The sequence below is a fragment of the Ranitomeya imitator genome, chromosome 8 (assembly GCF_032444005.1).
Source record: "Ranitomeya imitator isolate aRanImi1 chromosome 8, aRanImi1.pri, whole genome shotgun sequence".
NCBI lineage: Eukaryota > Metazoa > Chordata > Amphibia > Anura > Dendrobatidae > Ranitomeya > Ranitomeya imitator.
The window spans coordinates 141,498,752-141,517,203 of NC_091289.1; the positions used below are offsets into that span (position 1 = coordinate 141,498,752).

Below are 18,452 nucleotides of genomic sequence, written 5' to 3' on the forward strand. Positions count from 1 at the left end.
AGCACACGGAATGACCTGATAGTCACTGATAATAAAGGACGAGCTCTGGGACGTGGGAACTCTGCTGACCGCAATCCCTAAACCTATCAACCACACTAGAAATAGCCGTGGATTGCGCCTAACGCTCTCTATGCAACTCGGCACAGCTTAAGAAACTAGCTAGCCCTGAAGACAGAAAAATAAAGCCTACCTTGCCTCAGAGAAATTCCCCAAAGGAAAAGGCAGCCCCCCACATATAATGACTCTGAGTAAAGATGAAAATACAAACACAGAGATGAAATAGATTAAGCAAAGTGAGGCCCGACTTACTGAACAGACCGAGGATAGGAAAGGTTACTTTGCGGTCAGCACAAAAACCTACAAAAATACCATGCAGAGGGCGCAAAAAGACCCTCCGCACCGACTCATGGTGCGGAGGCGCTCCCTCTGCATCCCAGAGCTTCCAGCAAGCAAGACAACAAATTAAATAGCAAGCTGGACAGAAAAATAGCAAACCAAAGAAATACAAGCTGGAACTTAGCTTCTGATGGGAAGACAGGTCACAAGAACGATCCAGGAGTGAACTAGACCAATACTGGAACATTGACAGGTGGCATGGAGCAAAGATCTAAGTGGAGTTAAATAGAGCAACAGCTATCGAATTAACCTCGTCACCTGTGAAAGGAAACTCAGAAACACCCACCAGAGGAAGTCCATGGACAGAACCAGCCGAAGTACCATTCATGACCACAGGAGGGAGCCCGACAACAGAATTCACAACACTGCGCCACGTCCCGCAGCCCCCACAGGGTCCCTGGAGGGGCTCCGCAGCCTGCGTCTGCCGCGCGGTGTCACGTCGGGGGACAGTCTCTCGGGCAGCCCGGTGAATTGCTCCTCGAGCCATCCAGCCCTCATGGACCATGCCTCCCTCCAAAGCTGCGCGACCAAGCTGTCCAATGTGGCCATGGTGAGTAATGCTGTGGCAGCAGGTCCACTCTCTTCACTTGTCACTGCCAGACTGATTCCTTCCGGCACTTTTTCCAAGCCCCCGCCTCCCCACTCCCAACAAAACCCCCCGCCCCTTCCTAACCTACCAATCCCGGGACAACCTATTTTTTTTTTTTTAAATACTACACTCCTCCCCATGGCAACGCAGTCATGTGGGGGCTTCCTTTTAGCTGCGCCCCATACAGCCCCCCCTTCTCCTCCCACTCTTTGTTTCTGTCCTTGGTCTCTTCGTGGTCGCTCACTTTCCATTGTTTCTCTATTGGCTTTTGTGCACCTAAGCTGCATCTAACGTTCAGGCCTACGGTTATACGCAGGTACACACTGCGATTCTGCCATTTGATTTACATCCCTTTGGCTGTTTTGGTCCATAGCAACATAGTTATTAAGGTTGAAGGAAGTCCATCTAGTTCAACCCATAGCCTAACCTAACATGCCCTAACATGTTGATCCAGAGGAAGGCAAAAAAAAAACCATGTGGCAAAGAGTAGGCTCCACATTGGAGAAAAAAAATTCTTCCCAACTCCACATACGGCAATCAGACTAGTTCCCTGGATCAACGCCCTATCAAGGAATCTAGTAAATATACCCTGCAACATTGTACTTTTCAAGAAAGGCATCCAGTCCCCTCTTAAATTTTAGTAATGAATCACTCATTACAACATCATACGGCAGAGAGTTCCATAGTCTCACTGCTCTTACAGTAAAGAACCCGCGTCTGTTATTGTGCCTAAACCTTCTTTCCTCCAGACGTAGAGGATGCCTCCTTGTCTCTGTCTCAGGTCTATGATTAAAAAGATCATCAGAAAGGTCTTTGTACTGTCCCCTCATATATTTATACATTAAAATAAGATCACCCCTTAGCCTTTGTTTTTCTAAACTAAATAGCCCCAAGTGTAATAACTTATCTTGGTATTGCAGACCCCCAAGTCCTCTAATAACCTTGGTCGCTCTTCTCTGCACCCGTTCTAGTTCAGTTATGTCTTTCTTATACACCGGAGACCAGAACTGTACACAGTATTCTAAGTGTGGTTGCACAAGTGACTTGTACAGAGGTAAAATTATGTTCTCCTCATGAGCATCTATGCCTCTTTTAATGCATCCCATTATTTTATTTGCCTTTGTAGCAGCTGCCTGACACTGGCCACTAAATGTGAGTTTGTCATCCACCCATACACCCAGGTCTTTTTCATTGACGGTTTTGCCCAGAGTTTTAGAATTAAGCACATAGTTATACATCTTATTACTTCTACCCAAGTGCATGACTTTACATTTATCCCCATTAAAGCTCATTTGCCATTTATCAGCCCAAGCTTCTAGTTTACATAAATCCTCCTGTAATATAAAACTGTCCTCCTCTGTATTGATTACCCTGCAGAGTTTAGTGTCATCTGCAAATATTGAAATTCTACTCTGAATGCCCCCTACAAGGTCATTAATAAATATGCTTAAAAGAAGAGGGCCCAATACTGACCCCTGTGGTACCCCACTGCTAACCGCGACCCAGTGTGCTCCATTAATAACCACCCTTTGTTTCCAATCCCTGAGCCAGCTCTTAACCCACTTACACATATTTTCCCCTATCCCCATTATTCTCATTTTATGTATCAACCTTTTGTGTGGCACCGTATCAAAAGCTTTTGAAAAGTCCATATACACTACGTCCACTGGGTTCCCTTGGTCCAATCCGGAACTTACCTCTTCATAGAAACTGATCAGATTAGTCTGACATGAACGGTCCCTAGTAAACCCGTGCTGATACTGGGTCATGAGGTTATTCCTCTTCAGATACTCCAGTATAGCATCCCTTAGAATGCCATCCAGGATTTTACCCACAGTAGAGGTTAAGCTTACTGGCCTATAATTTCCGAGTTCAGTTTTTGTCCCCTTTTTGAATATTGGCACCACATTTGCTATACGCCAGTCCTGTGGTACAGACCCTGTTATTATGGAGTCTTTAAAGATTAAAAATAATGGTCTATCAATGACTGTACTTAATTCCTGCAGTACTCGAGGGTGTATCCCATCCGGGCCCGGAGATTTGTCAATTTTAGTGATTTTTAGACGCCGCCGCACTTCCTGCTGGGTTAAGCAGGTGACATTTAATGGGGAATTTTTTTTATCACTAGTCATATTGTCTGCCATGGGATTTTCTTGTGTAAGTACTGGTGAAAAAAAGTCATTTAGCATATTGGCTTTTTCCTCATCCTCATCCACCATTTCACCCAGACTATTTTTAAGGGGCCAACACTATCATTTTTTAGTTTCTTACTATTTACGTTGTTAAAGAATATTTTGGGATTATTTTTACTCTCTCTGGCATTGAGTCTCTCTGTCTCAATCTTTGCTGCCTTGATTTGCTTTTTACAGACTTTATTTAATTTTCTGTATTTATTTAATGCCTCATCACTACCTATTTCCTTTAATTCTCCAAATGCTTTCTTTTTGTCACTTATTGCGCCCCTTACAGCTCTTTTTAGCCATATTGTTTTCCTCCTATTCCTAGTATGTTTATTCCCATACGGTATATACCGTGCACAGGTCCTATCCAGGACGCTAATAAATGTCTCCCATTTACGTTGTGTATTTTTATGTCTCAGGATATCGTCCCAGTTAATTGCACCAAGATCCTCTCTCATCCGTTGGAAATTTGCCCTCCTGAAGTTTAGTGTCCTTGTAACCCCTCTATTACACATCTTATTAAAGGATACACGAAAACTTATTATTTTGTGATCACTATTCCCCAAGTGACCCCCAACCCTTATATTTGATATGCGGTCTGGCCTGTTGGTTAATATCAGGTCTAGCAGTGCCCCCTTCTTGTTGGGTCCTGAACCAGTTGTGAAAGGTAGTTGTCTCTTATAGTTGTCAAAAACAGATTACCTTTGCTGGAACTGCAGGTTTCTGTTCCCCAATCTATTTCAGGGTAGTTGAAGTCCCCCATAATAATGACTTCTCCTTGAGTCGCAGCTTCATCTATTTGCTTTACGAGGATATTCTCCGTTGCTTCCATTATTTTTGGAGACTTATAACAAACCCCTATCAGTAATTTATTATTTTTTCCCCTTGTCCCCATGGACTAGTATATGTAATGCACTAATAGGTGATGTTAAATCTAGAAAATATTGTAGTCAATTAATGGTAGTTTTCCATTGATTTTGTAGGCCACCACCATGGGAAAAAAAGTTGCTGTGATCGGAGCTGGAGCCAGCGGTCTTGTAGCTATAAAGAGTTGCTTGGAGGAGGGTCTAGAACCCACCTGTTTTGAGAGAACTGAAGACATTGGTGGACTATGGAGATTCGATGTTGGTTACTAATATTATTTTAGTTATTCCTAACATAGTCCAGCAAAATGTATAATATCTTCTGTATTTCTCGTTTATTCAGGAAAACCCTGACGCGGGCAGAGCAAGTATATACAAATCTGTCATTATTAACACTTCCAAGGAGATGATGTGTTACAGTGATTTCCCTATTCCAGATGATTATCCAAATTTTATGCACAATTCTAAGATTTTGCGGTATTTCAAACTTTATGCTGAACATTTCCACCTGATTCAATATATCCGCTTTAAGGTGAGATGTGGAGTCGTACGAGCTAGCAAAGAAACCTTATGAGTGTTTTTTCAGCGTTTTTATTTAGAAAAGAAAGCTAGAATGTTATTCATTACTTGATAGACGTAAAAAAAATCATGAGCAATTAAAAAAAATGCTCAAACACACCAAAATAATTGACAAAATATTAACAAAAAACTTCAGGAAATGTAAACAAAATTTTCAAAATCTCTGGTGTTTCCTGAAGCGTTTTAAGCTTGAAAACCTCATGGTTTTTGCCGAATTGAAAAAAATGATTGTGTGAACTTACCCTAATTCAGTAGTTAAGCAAAGTCGGAATGCTGTTTAGTCTGGGATTCAATGGTCAGAGAGGAACGCTCCTGGCATCGAGCACTCAAACCACAGATAACACATGAGCTTTTAGCAAATAAGTATAGTCAAATATGGCTGTACAAATAAGCCTTACATGTGTATCTATGTCAACGCCTTGTTACACCCTTGGCTGGAGGTAATATACAGCCATCGGCTATGGTCAAGGGTCGTACAGTATCGAAGCACTCCATAATGTTGCATATTAACTACCACTGATATGGATGTTGGTTTATAGACAGATTACTTACTCCCTAACTTAATTGTACAGTTTTACATCAAATTTGTCCTTTATTTGGTGTCTCCATCATGGATTTCTGTCTAAAGCCCCGAAAAGCAGAACAGAACCTTAATGAGGCACCACAATCCAAAGTCCTCAAATTTGGACTGTTTGATTTTTTTTCGGAGGTGTTCATTTTTTCCAGACACAATAGCCTAAAGCACAGAAGCGTAATGTGAAACTAGCCCTACAAGGTCCATATAGACTGCCATTGTGGACAGGAGACTCCATGGCTATACTAATTGTAAGGATTCGTGCACACGGCCAGTTTTCTTGTTCAAGTGCTATCTGTGGTTTTTATGGATAGCATTTGTATCTATGATATCCTATGGAGCTGGGCACATGGTCGGAATTTTTCCGCAGACTGAGTGATAATAAAAAAACAGACATGTCCAATTTTGATCAGAGTATCAGATCTAACTCGACAGTGCAAATCTATGGGTCTGTAAAAATAAAAAATAAAAAATTGGACAGCACGTGGATGACATCTGAGCATGATATGATTTTTATAGATTGTCAGAATGGAGAAGGTGGAGAAACTTTTTTTTTCTTTTCACATCAGGAAAAAACTGATGCCACTGATCAGAATAATTGGACCACTTTTTGTCAGAAGTGGAAATCGGTCATTTGAACCTTCCTTAACCATAGAATTCAAGATGCGTTTACTCATATAGAGAAATATTTAAAATGAAGACATCCACTATCCAAAGGGATAAAACTTGTTTCAATGTTTCAAGGATCCTAGCTAGGATAGGTTAGGGATTGATAGGGGATGTTCTCTGGGTTCTAAGGTGGCTAAAATGAGTTAATCTGCCCTGACTATCATGTTTAGTTACTGGGCTTGATCAGCACCCTGGGCAAAGGAAAACCTAGAGTTTGAAAGTGCATTACTTGAAATAATACCTTTTATTTCAGACCTCAGTTTGTACTGTCAAGAAGCAACCAGACTTTGCGAAGAGTGGACAATGGGAGGTAATTACTGAGAAGGACGGTAAACAGGAGTCGGCCATTTTTGATGCTGTTCTTGTATGCAGTGGTCATCACGTAGAAGCACACATCCCTCTTCAAACCTTTCCAGGTGATTTAATTATTATTCATAGTCAGGACTGTTGTACAATAAACATTCTATATGTCTGTGTATGATAGAAAGGGCGTAGCTTTTATTAGAAAACTAAAAGCTTTGTGTGACTTTGGATTGAGATATTTCAATTTCAATACAAAAAAATCTTTGCAAATGATTATTGTACACTGATTTTGATGTTTTTTTCTTCCATCATGATCAAACTTTAAGAAGTTTTATCCAATTAAGACATACCTTTAAAAACATTCCTGTCTATATGTCCTTCATGCTTTCTGCCCCTTCTCACTGTGCAGTAACCAGTTGATTGATCTTTATTTGGAGAATCGGTTGTCCTGAAGGCTTGTGCTATGTTCAGCTATATATGAAACTCTAACGCTCCAACTTGAAGTTAATAGAACTGCTCTCATAAAAAGCACTGACTGTCTATGTGCTTAGAAATAGATAAAATACATAAACAATGCTCAAAAAATGAAAAGAACACTTAAACAATACAATGTAGCTCCAAATCAATGACACTTCTGCATAAACCTGTCCAGTTATGAAGCATCACCATTTGTGAATCAAATTGTCCTGCTGATGTGCAAGTGGAAGAGAGAACAGATAATAATGATAGGCAATTAGCAAGACAACCCCTATAAAGGAGTGGTTCTGCAGGCGGTGACCACAGACCATTTCTTTGTTCTCATCCTTTATGGCTGTTATTTTGGTCACTTTTGCATTTTGTCATTGCTCTCACCCCTAGAGGTACTGTAGAGTAGTATAAGGCAGTGTGTACAACAGTGTCCATAGCATGGAGCAGATACCAGGAGACAGGCCAGTACACCTGGAGATGTGGAGGGGGGCATAGAAGGACAACAACCCAGCAGCAGGAACACTACCTCCTCCTTTGTGCAAGGAGGAACAGAAGGAGCAGTGACAGAGCCCTGCAAAGTGACCTGCAGCAGGCCACTAACATCAATGTGTTGGCTCAAACTGTCTGAAACAGACTCCATGAGGGTGGTATGAGGGCCTTGAAGTCCACAAGGGGTGGATGTTGAGCTTATAGCCCAACATTGTGCAGGACAATTGACATTTGCCAAAGAACACCAAGATTGGCAGATTCGACATTGTCGCCCTGTGCTCTTCATGGATTAGATCAGGTTCACACTGAGCACATGTGGCCGACATGACAGAATGGAGGAGCCTTGGAGAACATTCTGTTGCCTTCTACACCATACGGTTTGGCAGTGGGTCAATAATGGTGTGAGGAGGCATTTATTTGGAGGGCTGCACAGCCCTCCATGTGCTAGCCAGAGGTACCCTGACTGCCATTAGGTATACCGGGATGAGATCCTCAGACCCATTGTGAGACCTTACGCAGGTGCAGTGGGCCCTGGGTTCCTTCTGATGCATGAGAATGCTAGGCTTCATATGGCTGAAGTGTGTCAGCAGTTCCTGCATGATCAAGACATTGATGCCATGGACTGGCCTGCCAATTCCCCAGACCTGAATCCAATCGAGCACATCTAGGACATCATGTCTCGTTCCATATACTAACTGTTGTGAATTCTGTGGCAGAGCTCCCTCCTGTGGTCACAAGTGGTACTTCGGCTGATTCTCTCTGTGAGCTTCTGTTGGTGGAGGAGAGTGGTACTGCGGCTTCTGAGTTTCCTTCCTCAGGTGATGTGGTGAAGTCGTTAGGTGCTGCTCTATTTAACTCCAGCTAGTGCTTTGATCCTGGCCTCCAGTCAATGTTCTAGTATTGGACCTTTTTCCTCCTGGATCGTTCCTGTGGCCTGCTGCTCTGCATAGCTAAGTTCCGCTTTGCTATTTTGTTTGCTGTTTTTTCTGTCCAGCTTGTCTATTTGTTTTTTCTTGCTTGCTGGAAGCTCTGGGACGCAGAGGGTGTACCTCCGTGCCGTTAGTTCGGTACGGAGGGTCTTTTTGCCCCCCTTTGCGTGGTTTTTGTAGGGTTTTGTGTTAACCGCAAAGTTACCTTTCCTATCCTCGCTCTGTTCAGAAAGTCGGGCCTCACTTTGCTAAATCTATTTCATCTCTACGTTTGTCTTTTCATCTTAACTCACAGTCATTATATGTGGGGGCTGCCTTTTCCTTTGGGGTATTTCTCTGAGGCAAGGTAGGCTTATTTTCTATCTTCAGGCTAGCTAGTTTCTCAGGCTGTGCCGAGTTGCATAGGGAGCGTTAGGCGCAATCCACGGCTGCCTCTAGTGTGGTTGGAGAGGATTAGGGATTGCGGTCAGCAGAGTTCCCACGTCTCAGAGCTCGTTCTATGTTTTTGGATTATTGTCAGGTCACTGTATGTGCTCTGACCTCTATGTCCATTGTGGTACTGAATTACCTTATCATAACAGTACTGGAGGCCAAAAGTACTAATGATTCTCAATAGAGGGAAAAAGGAAGTTCTGAGACCATTTTTTTTTCTCTGCACTGTGTTTTGCCTTTTTTTCCCCTAGACATTTGGGTGGTTCAGGACACAGGTGTAGCGATGGACATTAAAGGTCTGTCTTCATGTGTGGATCAGCTCACGGCAAGAGTACAAAATATTCAAGACTTTGTGGTTCAGAATTCTATGTTAGAACCGAGAATTCCTATTCCTGATTTGTTTTTTGGAGATAGAACTAAATTTCTGAGTTTCAAAAATAATTGTAAACTATTTCTGGCTTTGAAACCTCGCTCCTCTGGTGACCCAGTTCAACAAGTTAGGATCATTATTTCTTTTTTACGTGGCGACCCTCAGGACTGGGCATTTTCTCTTGCGTCAGGAGATCCTGCATTAAGTAATATCGATGCGTTTTTCCTGGCGCTCGGATTGCTGTACGATGAACCTAATTCAGTGGATCAGGCAGAGAAAAATTTGCTGGCTCTGTGTCAGGGTCAGGATGAGATAGAGGTATATTGTCAGAAATTTAGAAAGTGGTCCGTACTCACTCAATGGAATGAAGGTGCGCTCGCAGCTATTTTCAGAAAGGGTCTCTCTGAAGCCCTTAAGGATGTCATGGTGGGATTTCCTATGCCTGCTGGTCTGAATGAGTCTATGTCTTTGGCCATTCAGATCGGTCGACATTTGCGTGAGCGTAAATCTGTGCACCATTTGGCGGTATTACCTGAGCCTAAACCTGAGCCTATGCAGTGCGATAGGACTTTGACCAGAGTTGAACGGCAAGAACACAGATGTCTGAATGGGCTGTGTTTCTACTGTGGTGATTCCACTCATGCTATCTCTGATTGTCCTAAGCGCACTAAGCGGTTCGCTAGGTCTGCCACCATTGGTACGGTACAGTCAAAATTTCTTCTGTCCGTTACCTTGATCTGCTCTTTGTCATCGTATTCTGTCATGGCATTTGTGGATTCAGGCGCTGCCCTGAATTTGATGGACTTGGAGTATGCTAGGCGTTGTGGGTTTTTCTTGGAGCCCTTGCAGTGTCCTATTCCATTGAGAGGAATTGATGCTATGCCTTTGGCCAAGAATAAGCCTCAGTACTGGACCCAGCTGACCATGTGCATGGCTCCTGCACATCAGGAGGTTATTCGCTTTCTGGTGTTGCATAATCTGCATGATGTGGTCGTGTTGGGGTTGCCATGGCTACAAGTCCATAATCCAGTATTAGATTGGAAATCCATGTCTGTGTCCAGCTGGGGTTGTCAGGGGGTACATGGTGATGTCCCATTTCTGTCAATTTCGTCATCCACCCCTTCTGAGGTTCCAGAGTTCTTGTCTGATTACCGGGATGTATTTGATGAGCCCAAGTCCGATACCCTACCTCCGCATAGGGATTGTGATTGTGCTATCGATTTGATTCCTGGTAGTAAATTCCCAAAAGGTCGACTGTTTAATTTATCTGTGCCTGAGCACGCCGCTATGCGGAGTTATGTGAAGGAGTCCTTGGAGAAGGGCCATATTCGCCCGTCATCGTCGCCATTAGGAGCAGGGTTCTTTTTTGTAGCCAAGAAGGATGGTTCGCTGAGACCTTGTATAGATTACCGCCTTCTAAATAAGATCACGGTTAAATTTCAGTACCCCTTGCCGTTGTTATCTGATTTGTTTGCTCGGATTAAGGGGGCTAGTTGGTTCACCAAGATAGATCTTCGTGGTGCGTATAATCTTGTGCGTATTAAGCGAGGCGATGAATGGAAAACTGCATTTAATACGCCCGAGGGCCATTTTGAGTATCTAGTAATGCCATTCGGACTTGCCAATGCTCCATCAGTGTTTCAGTCCTTTATGCATGACATCTTCCGAGAGTACCTGGATAAATTCCTGATTGTGTACTTGGATGACATTTTGATCTTCTCGGATGATTGGGAGTCTCATGTGAAGCAGGTCAGAACGGTGTTTCAGGTCCTGCGTGCTAATTCTTTGTTTGTGAAGGGATCAAAGTGTCTCTTTGGTGTTCAGAAGGTTTCATTTTTGGGGTTCATCTTTTCCCCTTCTACTATCGAGATGGACCCTGTTAAGGTCCAAGCCATCCATGATTGGACTCAGCCGACATCTCTGAAAAGTCTGCAAAAGTTCCCGGGCTTTGCTAATTTTTATCGTCGCTTCATCTGCAATTTTTCTAGTATTGCTAAACCATTGACCGATTTGACCAAGAAGGGTGCTGATGTGGTCAATTGGTCTTCTGCTGCTGTGGAAGCTTTTCAAGAGTTGAAGCGTCGTTTTTCTTCTGCCCCTGTGTTGTGTCAACCAGATGTTTCGCTTCCATTCCAGGTCGAGGTTGATGCTTCTGAGATTGGAGCAGGGGCTGTTTTGTCGCAGAGAAGTTTTGATTGCTCGGTGATGAAACCATGCGCCTTCTTTTCCAGGAAGTTTTCGCCTGCTGAGCGAAATTATGATGTGGACAATCGAGAGTTGCTGGCCATAAAGTGGGCATTCGAGGAGTGGCGTGATTGGCTTGAAGGAGCTAAGCATCGCGTGGTGGTCTTGACTGATCATAAGAACTTGACTTATCTCGAGTCTGCCAAGCGGTTGAATCCTAGACAGGCTCGTTGGTCGCTGTTTTTTGCCCGTTTTGACTTTGTGATTTCGTACCTTCCGGGCTCTAAAAATGTGAAGGCGGATGCTCTGTCTAGGAGTTTTGTGCCCGACTCTCCGGGTTTATCTGAGCCGGCGGGTATCCTCAAAGAGGGAGTAATTGTGTCTGCCATCTCCCCTGATTTGCGGCGGGTGCTGCAAAAATTTCAGGCTAATAAACCTGATCGTTGCCCAGCGGAGAAACTGTTTGTCCCTGATAGGTGGACGAAAAAAGTTATCTCTGAGGTTCATTGTTCGGTGTTGGCTGGTCATCCTGGAATCTTTGGTACCAGAGAGTTAGTGTCTAGATCCTTTTGGTGGCCATCTCTGTCGCGGGATGTGCGTTCTTTTGTGCAGTCCTGTGGGATTTGTGCTCGGGCTAAGCCCTGCTGTTCTCGTGCCAGTGGGTTGCTTTTGCCCTTGCCGGTCCCGAAGAGGCCTTGGACACATATCTCTATGGATTTTATTTCAGATCTTCCCGTCTCTCAAAGGATGTCAGTCATTTGGGCGGTCTGTGATCGCTTCTCTAAGATGGTCCATTTGGTACCCTTGTCTAAATTACCTTCCTCCTCTGATTTGGTGCCATTGTTCTTCCAGCATGTGGTTCGTTTACATGGCATTCCAGAGAATATCGTTTCTGACAGAGGTTCCCAGTTTGTTTCGAGGTTTTGGCGAGCCTTTTGTGGTAGGATGGGCATTGACTTGTCTTTTTCCTCGGCTTTCCATCCTCAGACTAATGGCCAGACCGAACGAACCAATCAGACCTTGGAAACATATCTGAGATGCTTTGTTTCTGCTGATCAGGATGACTGGGTGTCCTTTTTGCCTTTGGCTGAGTTCGCCCTTAATAATCGGGCCAGCTCGGCTACCTTGGTTTCGCCGTTTTTCTGCAACTCTGGGTTCCATCCTCGTTTCTCTTCAGGGCAGGTTGAGTCTTCGGACTGTCCTGGTGTGGATACTGTGGTGGACAGGTTGCAGCAGATTTGGACTCATGTAGTGGACAATTTGACCTTGTCCCAGGAGAAGGCTCAACGTTTCGCTAATCGCAGACGCTGTGTGGGTCCCCGAATTCGTGTTGGGGATTTGGTTTGGTTATCTTCTCGTCATATTCCTATGAAGGTTTCCTCTCCTAAGTTTAAACCTCGTTTCATTGGTCCATATAGGATTTCTGAGGTTCTTAATCCTGTGTCTTTTCGTCTGACCCTTCCAGATTCTTTTTCCATACATAACGTATTCCATAGGTCATTGTTGCGGAGATACGTGGCACCTATGGTTCCATCTGTTGATCCTCCTGCCCCGGTTTTGGTGGAGGGGGAGTTGGAGTATATTGTGGAGAAGATTTTGGATTCTCGTGTTTCAAGACGGAAACTCCAGTATCTGGTTAAGTGGAAGGGTTATGCTCAGGAAGATAATTCCTGGATCTTTGCCTTTGATGTCCATGCTCCCGATCTTGTTCGTGCCTTTCATATGGATCATCCTGGTCGTCCTGGGGGCTCTGGTGAGGGTTCGGTGACCCCTCCTCAAGGGGGGGTACTGTTGTGAATTCTGTGGCAGAGCTCCCTCCTGTGGTCACAAGTGGTACTTCAGCTGATTCTCTCTGTGAGCTTCTGTTGGTGGAGGAGAGTGGTACTGCGGCTTCTGAGTTTCCTTCCTCAGGTGATGTGGTGAAGTCGTTAGGTGCTGCTCTATTTAACTCCACCTAGTGCTTTGATCCTGGCCTCCAGTCAATGTTCTAGTATTGGACCTTTTTCCTCCTGGATCGTTCCTGTGGCCTGCTGCTCTGCATAGCTAAGTTCCGCTTTGCTATTTTGTTTGCTGTTTTTTCTGTCCAGCTTGTCTATTTGTTTTTTCTTGCTTGCTGGAAGCTCTGGGACGCAGAGGGTGTACCTCCGTGCCGTTAGTTCGGTACGGAGGGTCTTTTTGCCCCCCTTTGCGTGGTTTTTGTAGGGTTTTGTGTTAACCGCAAAGTTACCTTTCCTATCCTCGCTCTGTTCAGAAAGTCGGGCCTCACTTTGCTAAATCTATTTCATCTCTACGTTTGTCTTTTCATCTTAACTCACAGTCATTATATGTGGGGGCTGCCTTTTCCTTTGGGGTATTTCTCTGAGGCAAGGTAGGCTTATTTTCTATCTTCAGGCTAGCTAGTTTCTCAGGCTGTGCCGAGTTGCATAGGAAGCGTTAGGCGCAATCCACGGCTGCCTCTAGTGTGGTTGGAGAGGATTAGGGATTGCGGTCAGCAGAGTTCCCACGTCTCAGAGCTCGTTCTATGTTTTTGGATTATTATTGTCAGGTCACTGTATGTGCACTGACCTCTATGTCCATTGTGGTACTGAATTACCTTATCATAACAACTAACGCCACGTTAAACCACAGGCTGTCAAGCAGTTGACTGATGCTTTAATCCAGGTATGGGAGGAGATCTCTTAGGGCTCATTTCCACTTAAGAGAAAACGGACGATTGCCAATGTTATTCAATGGGTGACATCTCATCTGCGATTTTTTTCTCAGCTGAAATCGGACTGAGAAAAAAATCGCAGCATGCTGCATATTGCTGCAATTTTCGGACTAGACTCACCAATGCAAGTCAATGGGTGCAAGAAAAAAATTGCACAGCAGTCGCACCATGCGAGTTCTGTCCGATTCTTATGCACCGGTGTCCTTTGAAAAGCTGGTAATTCAGTCCGGTGTACAGTAAAATCACACTGACAGGTTAGAATAGATATATGCACATAGAATAGGTATATATACATATATATGTCAATGAGACCTCTCTATATATATTTATATTTAATGCAGCGCTAGATAGCAGAAAAGCTGGTAATTCAATTGCCGGCTTTTGCTATCTCCTTCACAAACCCGACAGGATATGAGACATGGTTTACATACAGTAAACCATTTCATATCCCTTATTTTATTACATATTCCTCACTACTAATGTAAGAAGTGTCCGTGTGTAAAATTTGGTGGCTCTAGCTGTTAAAATAAAGGGTTAAATTGCGGAAAAAATTGGCGTGGGCTCCCGCGCAATTTTCTCTGCCAGAGTGGGAAAGCCAGTGACTGAGGGCAGATATTAGTAGCCTAGAGAGGGACCATGCTTATTGCCCCCCCCCCCCCCCCCGGCTAAAAACATCTGCCCCCAGCCACCCCAGAAAAGGCACATCTGCAAGATGCGCCTATTCTGGCACTTGGCCACTCTCGAGTATTGGTGGGATATGGGGTAATAAAGGGTTAATGTCACCTTGCTATTGTAAGGTGACATTAAGCCAGGTTAATAATGGAGAGGCGTCAATAAGACACCTATCCATTATTAATCCAATACTAGTAAATGGTTAATAAAACACACACACACATTAGGAAAAAAGTATTTTAATGAAATAAAGACACAGGGTGTTGTAATAGTTTATTATACGCTCAATCCAATTGAAGACCCTTGTCACCTGAAGCAAAGTTAAAATAAAAAACAACAATATCCCATACCTTCCGTCGTTCAGTCTTGTCCCACACTGTAAATCCAGCTGTGCTCCTGCCTGTAAAATCTGGGGAATGAATGGAATGCAGGGGAACGTTGCTACCTAGACTTGCGGTGCTGCGCCCCCTCCTGGCATAACCTCATATGTACTCTAGCATGAGAAAATATTCAGAAAAATTCCCACGCTAGATTTTTATTTTAACTTTGTTTCAGGTGGCAAGGGTCATCAATTGGATTGAGCGCATAATAAACTATTACAACACCATGTGTCTTTATTTCATTAAAATACTTTTTTTTCCTAATGTGTGTGTGTGTTTTAGTAACCATTTACTAGTATTGGATTAATAATGGATAGGAATCTTATTGACGCCTCTCCACTATTAACCTGGCTTAATGTCACCTTACATTAGCAAGGTGGCATTAACCCTTTATTACCCCATATCCCACCACTACTCGGGAGTGGGAAGAGAGAGGCTAAGTGCCAGAATAGGCACATCTTACAGATTCAACTTTTCTGGGGTGGCTGGGGGCAGATGTTTTTAGCCGGGGGGGAGGAGGGGGGGCAATAAGCATGGTCCCTCTCTAGGCTATTAATATCTGCCCTCAGTTACCGGCTTTCCCACTCTGGCGGAGAAAATTGCGCGGGAGCCCACGCCAATTTTTTCCGTGATTTAACCCTTTATTTTATTCAGTATCTCAATTCCCAGCTCAAATCACCATGTCTGCGAATTGAGATACTGATTTGGCTTTTATCCTAAGTCATATTGCACGACTCGTTAAAGGGTTGATTGTGACTTGTAGGATCGCTACTTCCAACAGGTGGCGCTATAGAGTTTAAGTCCTCTTTTTCTCAGAAGAGGCAATTTGAGTATTTAATTTCCCAGAGGAGCATTGCACGGCGAATAAGCCTCCTTACCTTAACAAGCCAGCTGGTATGTTACTCTCCATAAGGAGAAACGTTACCCATCTGAGGAGGGCATTTGTTGAAGCTCGTTTTCGATAGACCTTGGTATTTAGCATTCTCTCTAAATTTTTTTGAATCAACAAATCCAGGAAATGAAACAAGTCTGAGAATTGGATGGATATTTATTTATTTTTTGGAAGAATGGAGAACTAGATTCTAAATGTCCATCCATAGAGGATTTTGGTGCATCTAGGTCAAGTATGGTCCCTGAACTTCTGTGGGAATATATCTACGGCTCACGATCCTCAGGGGCATTGTTCTGTTGGTGCAGTGCCAGATGCTGTAATCATTGCACAATAGCTTTGAATAGAAAGAGTACGTCTGTCTTTGGACATTGTGAGCGCACATACTGCAATCTGCATTCCAGTTTGGAGTGCAGAGTGTTTGTTGCTATGGGAATAAAAGACTTTCAGTTCCGGTTCATGATGGTGCGCGTACCGGATACACTTCTGCGTTCCAGCTTGGAGCGCAGATGAGACGTCACAAGAGCATTTCCGGTCTTCGGACAACACGAGCGATATGTGTTTTGTATTGCCAGCATGCTTTTGAAAATGACAGAGGTAGATGCACAACTTTTGGGGGTTAAAGAAAGTGACGCTTTTAAAGGTACTGGGATACTTTATTTAAACTGTTGAGACAACGTGGGGCGGCAGACTGCAGGTTTACTTTGTACATGAAGGATGTTTGCTCTTTTCTAAGAGAACGCCTTCTTCCCCCTAACCTTGATATTTCGCTCCCCTGATGACTTGAAAAATGAAACGCGTCGGAAGGCATTGGGGATACAGTCCAATACCTGAGTTTCGGAGTGGTGGGCTATGATCTGTATGGGGTCCCTGTTCACCCCCTTTTCCCACCCCTGGATCATCAGGATTTTTTAGGAGTCATCTCAAAGACCGGGATACCACATGTGAGGAAGTGATGAACATGAACCCGGGTGAGATTGTTCCAATTGTCTTATAGGCTCTTTGTTTCATAGAATATATGTTTATGCATGTGCACATGTAGGATTTATATAGGAGCATAAGACACAATTATTGGCACTATTTTGATTGCACATATTTGTTGATAAACAGGTCAATAAGGAAATATTGTGTTATATTTGGAACCTGACAGGTATAGAATTCATTGAACTGATTTTTGATATTCTATGTATGTGTTGGTGTGTTTTTTTTGTCTGATATCTGGTTTTTATAACGAACTATTAATAAAAGGTATATTTTAATACTGTAATATGAAAGAAGCTACCATCTAATAGAGTTATTCCTAGAAGTGACTCGGTCTGCTTCATTATATTTTTTCGGTAGGGGCGCATCACTAGCATTGACATGTTTTCCACATTGTATTTGTAAAGCAGAAAATGAGACTGAAATGTGTTATTCACAACAGGAATTGAAACGTTCAAAGGACAATACCTTCACAGCAGAGATTATAAAAATCCTGAACAATTTAAGGGAAAAAGAGTCATTGTCATTGGAATCGGAAACTCTGGTGGGGACATTGCTGTGGAACTGAGCAGGACGGCATCACAGGTTTGTCACAATTATAATGCTACATGGAGAATCGCACTGCTGGATTAAACCCTGTGAAGGCCCCTAGGCAGTCGAAATCTTGGGGCCTTTCCTGTAAATTATTTTCTAATATGGTTTTAACAACTATTTTAATACACCAAGTACATTTCATAACACCGAACAAAAATTAAGTTAATACAGCTTCATAATAAACTACAAAAGCTAATTCACTAACTTGACCTTGGGTGTCAGCCTTTAAATACTCGTCTGTGTTCCCAAATCTTCTACTCATTATTATTCTATGATGATCTATAGTTGGCTAGAGCTTGTGGCCTTTTACCTCTCCTCCACTCCCACTCCCCGTTCTGGCCAAACAAACAGTTGCCATGCCCAATCACATAGATGCCCATCCAGGCGTCCGCTCTTCACCAGTCGTTACACTGGCTGCCCATTCATTATAGAATCCAATTCAAAGTACTTGTTCTCACCCACAAAGCTCTCCACAGTGCGGCACCCCCTTACATCTCCTCCCTCATTTCTGTCTATCGGCCTAACCGACCACTGCGCTCTGCAAATGACTTTCGACTAACCTCTGCGCTAATCCGTACCTCCTACTCCAGACTCCAAGACTTCTCCCGTGCTGCGCCAATCATCTGGAATGCTCTACCCCAAGATATTAGGTCAATTCACAATTTGCATAGTTTTAGGCGCTTCCTCAAAACACATTTGTTCAGAGCGGCCTATCACGTTCCCTAATCAAAGTCATTTTATGTTTGTGTGTGTGTAGCCCAATTCACTATCTCCACCTCTGAAGATGGTTGGACCATCATTGTAAATACATCATTGTAAATACACACCTGTACTTTGTATCTCCCCCTCCTCATTGTAGATTGTAAGCTCTCACGAGCAGGGTCGTCTTATGTTGCTTTAATTATTGCATTGTTATTGTAAAGCGCTGCGGAATATGTTGGCGCTACATAAATAAAAATTATTATTATTATTATTATTACTTATGACTGTTGTGTTTGAAACTGTTAAACTGTAAAGCGCTGCGGAATATGTTGGCGCTATATAAATAAAGATTATTATTATTATTTATTATTATCCTCTACTTTTCCTAAATTCGCAAATATACCCTACAGCATCCAAAACATAAGTTCATAATAATCACATCAGAGCTCCATTGCTCCAGTTGGCTTCCAATGTCAGCTGGTTGTGCTTGCATACGGTT

The 18,452-nt window shown here is 43.3% G+C and overlaps 1 protein-coding gene across 2 annotated transcripts in view; it reads left to right on the forward strand.

The window, feature by feature from the left end:
* Positions 1-18,452, forward strand: part of LOC138648010 (flavin-containing monooxygenase 5-like) — a 67,372-nt gene that overhangs the window by 13,536 nt on the left and 35,384 nt on the right. For both annotated transcript variants that reach the window (XM_069737464.1, XM_069737465.1), the window contains exons 2-5: positions 4,149-4,289; positions 4,372-4,560; positions 6,104-6,266; positions 17,100-17,242. In XM_069737464.1, the coding sequence (XP_069593565.1) occupies positions 4,158-4,289; positions 4,372-4,560; positions 6,104-6,266; positions 17,100-17,242 (627 nt within the window). In that variant the 5' untranslated portion in view covers positions 4,149-4,157. The remainder of the gene's footprint in view (positions 1-4,148; positions 4,290-4,371; positions 4,561-6,103; positions 6,267-17,099; positions 17,243-18,452) is intronic.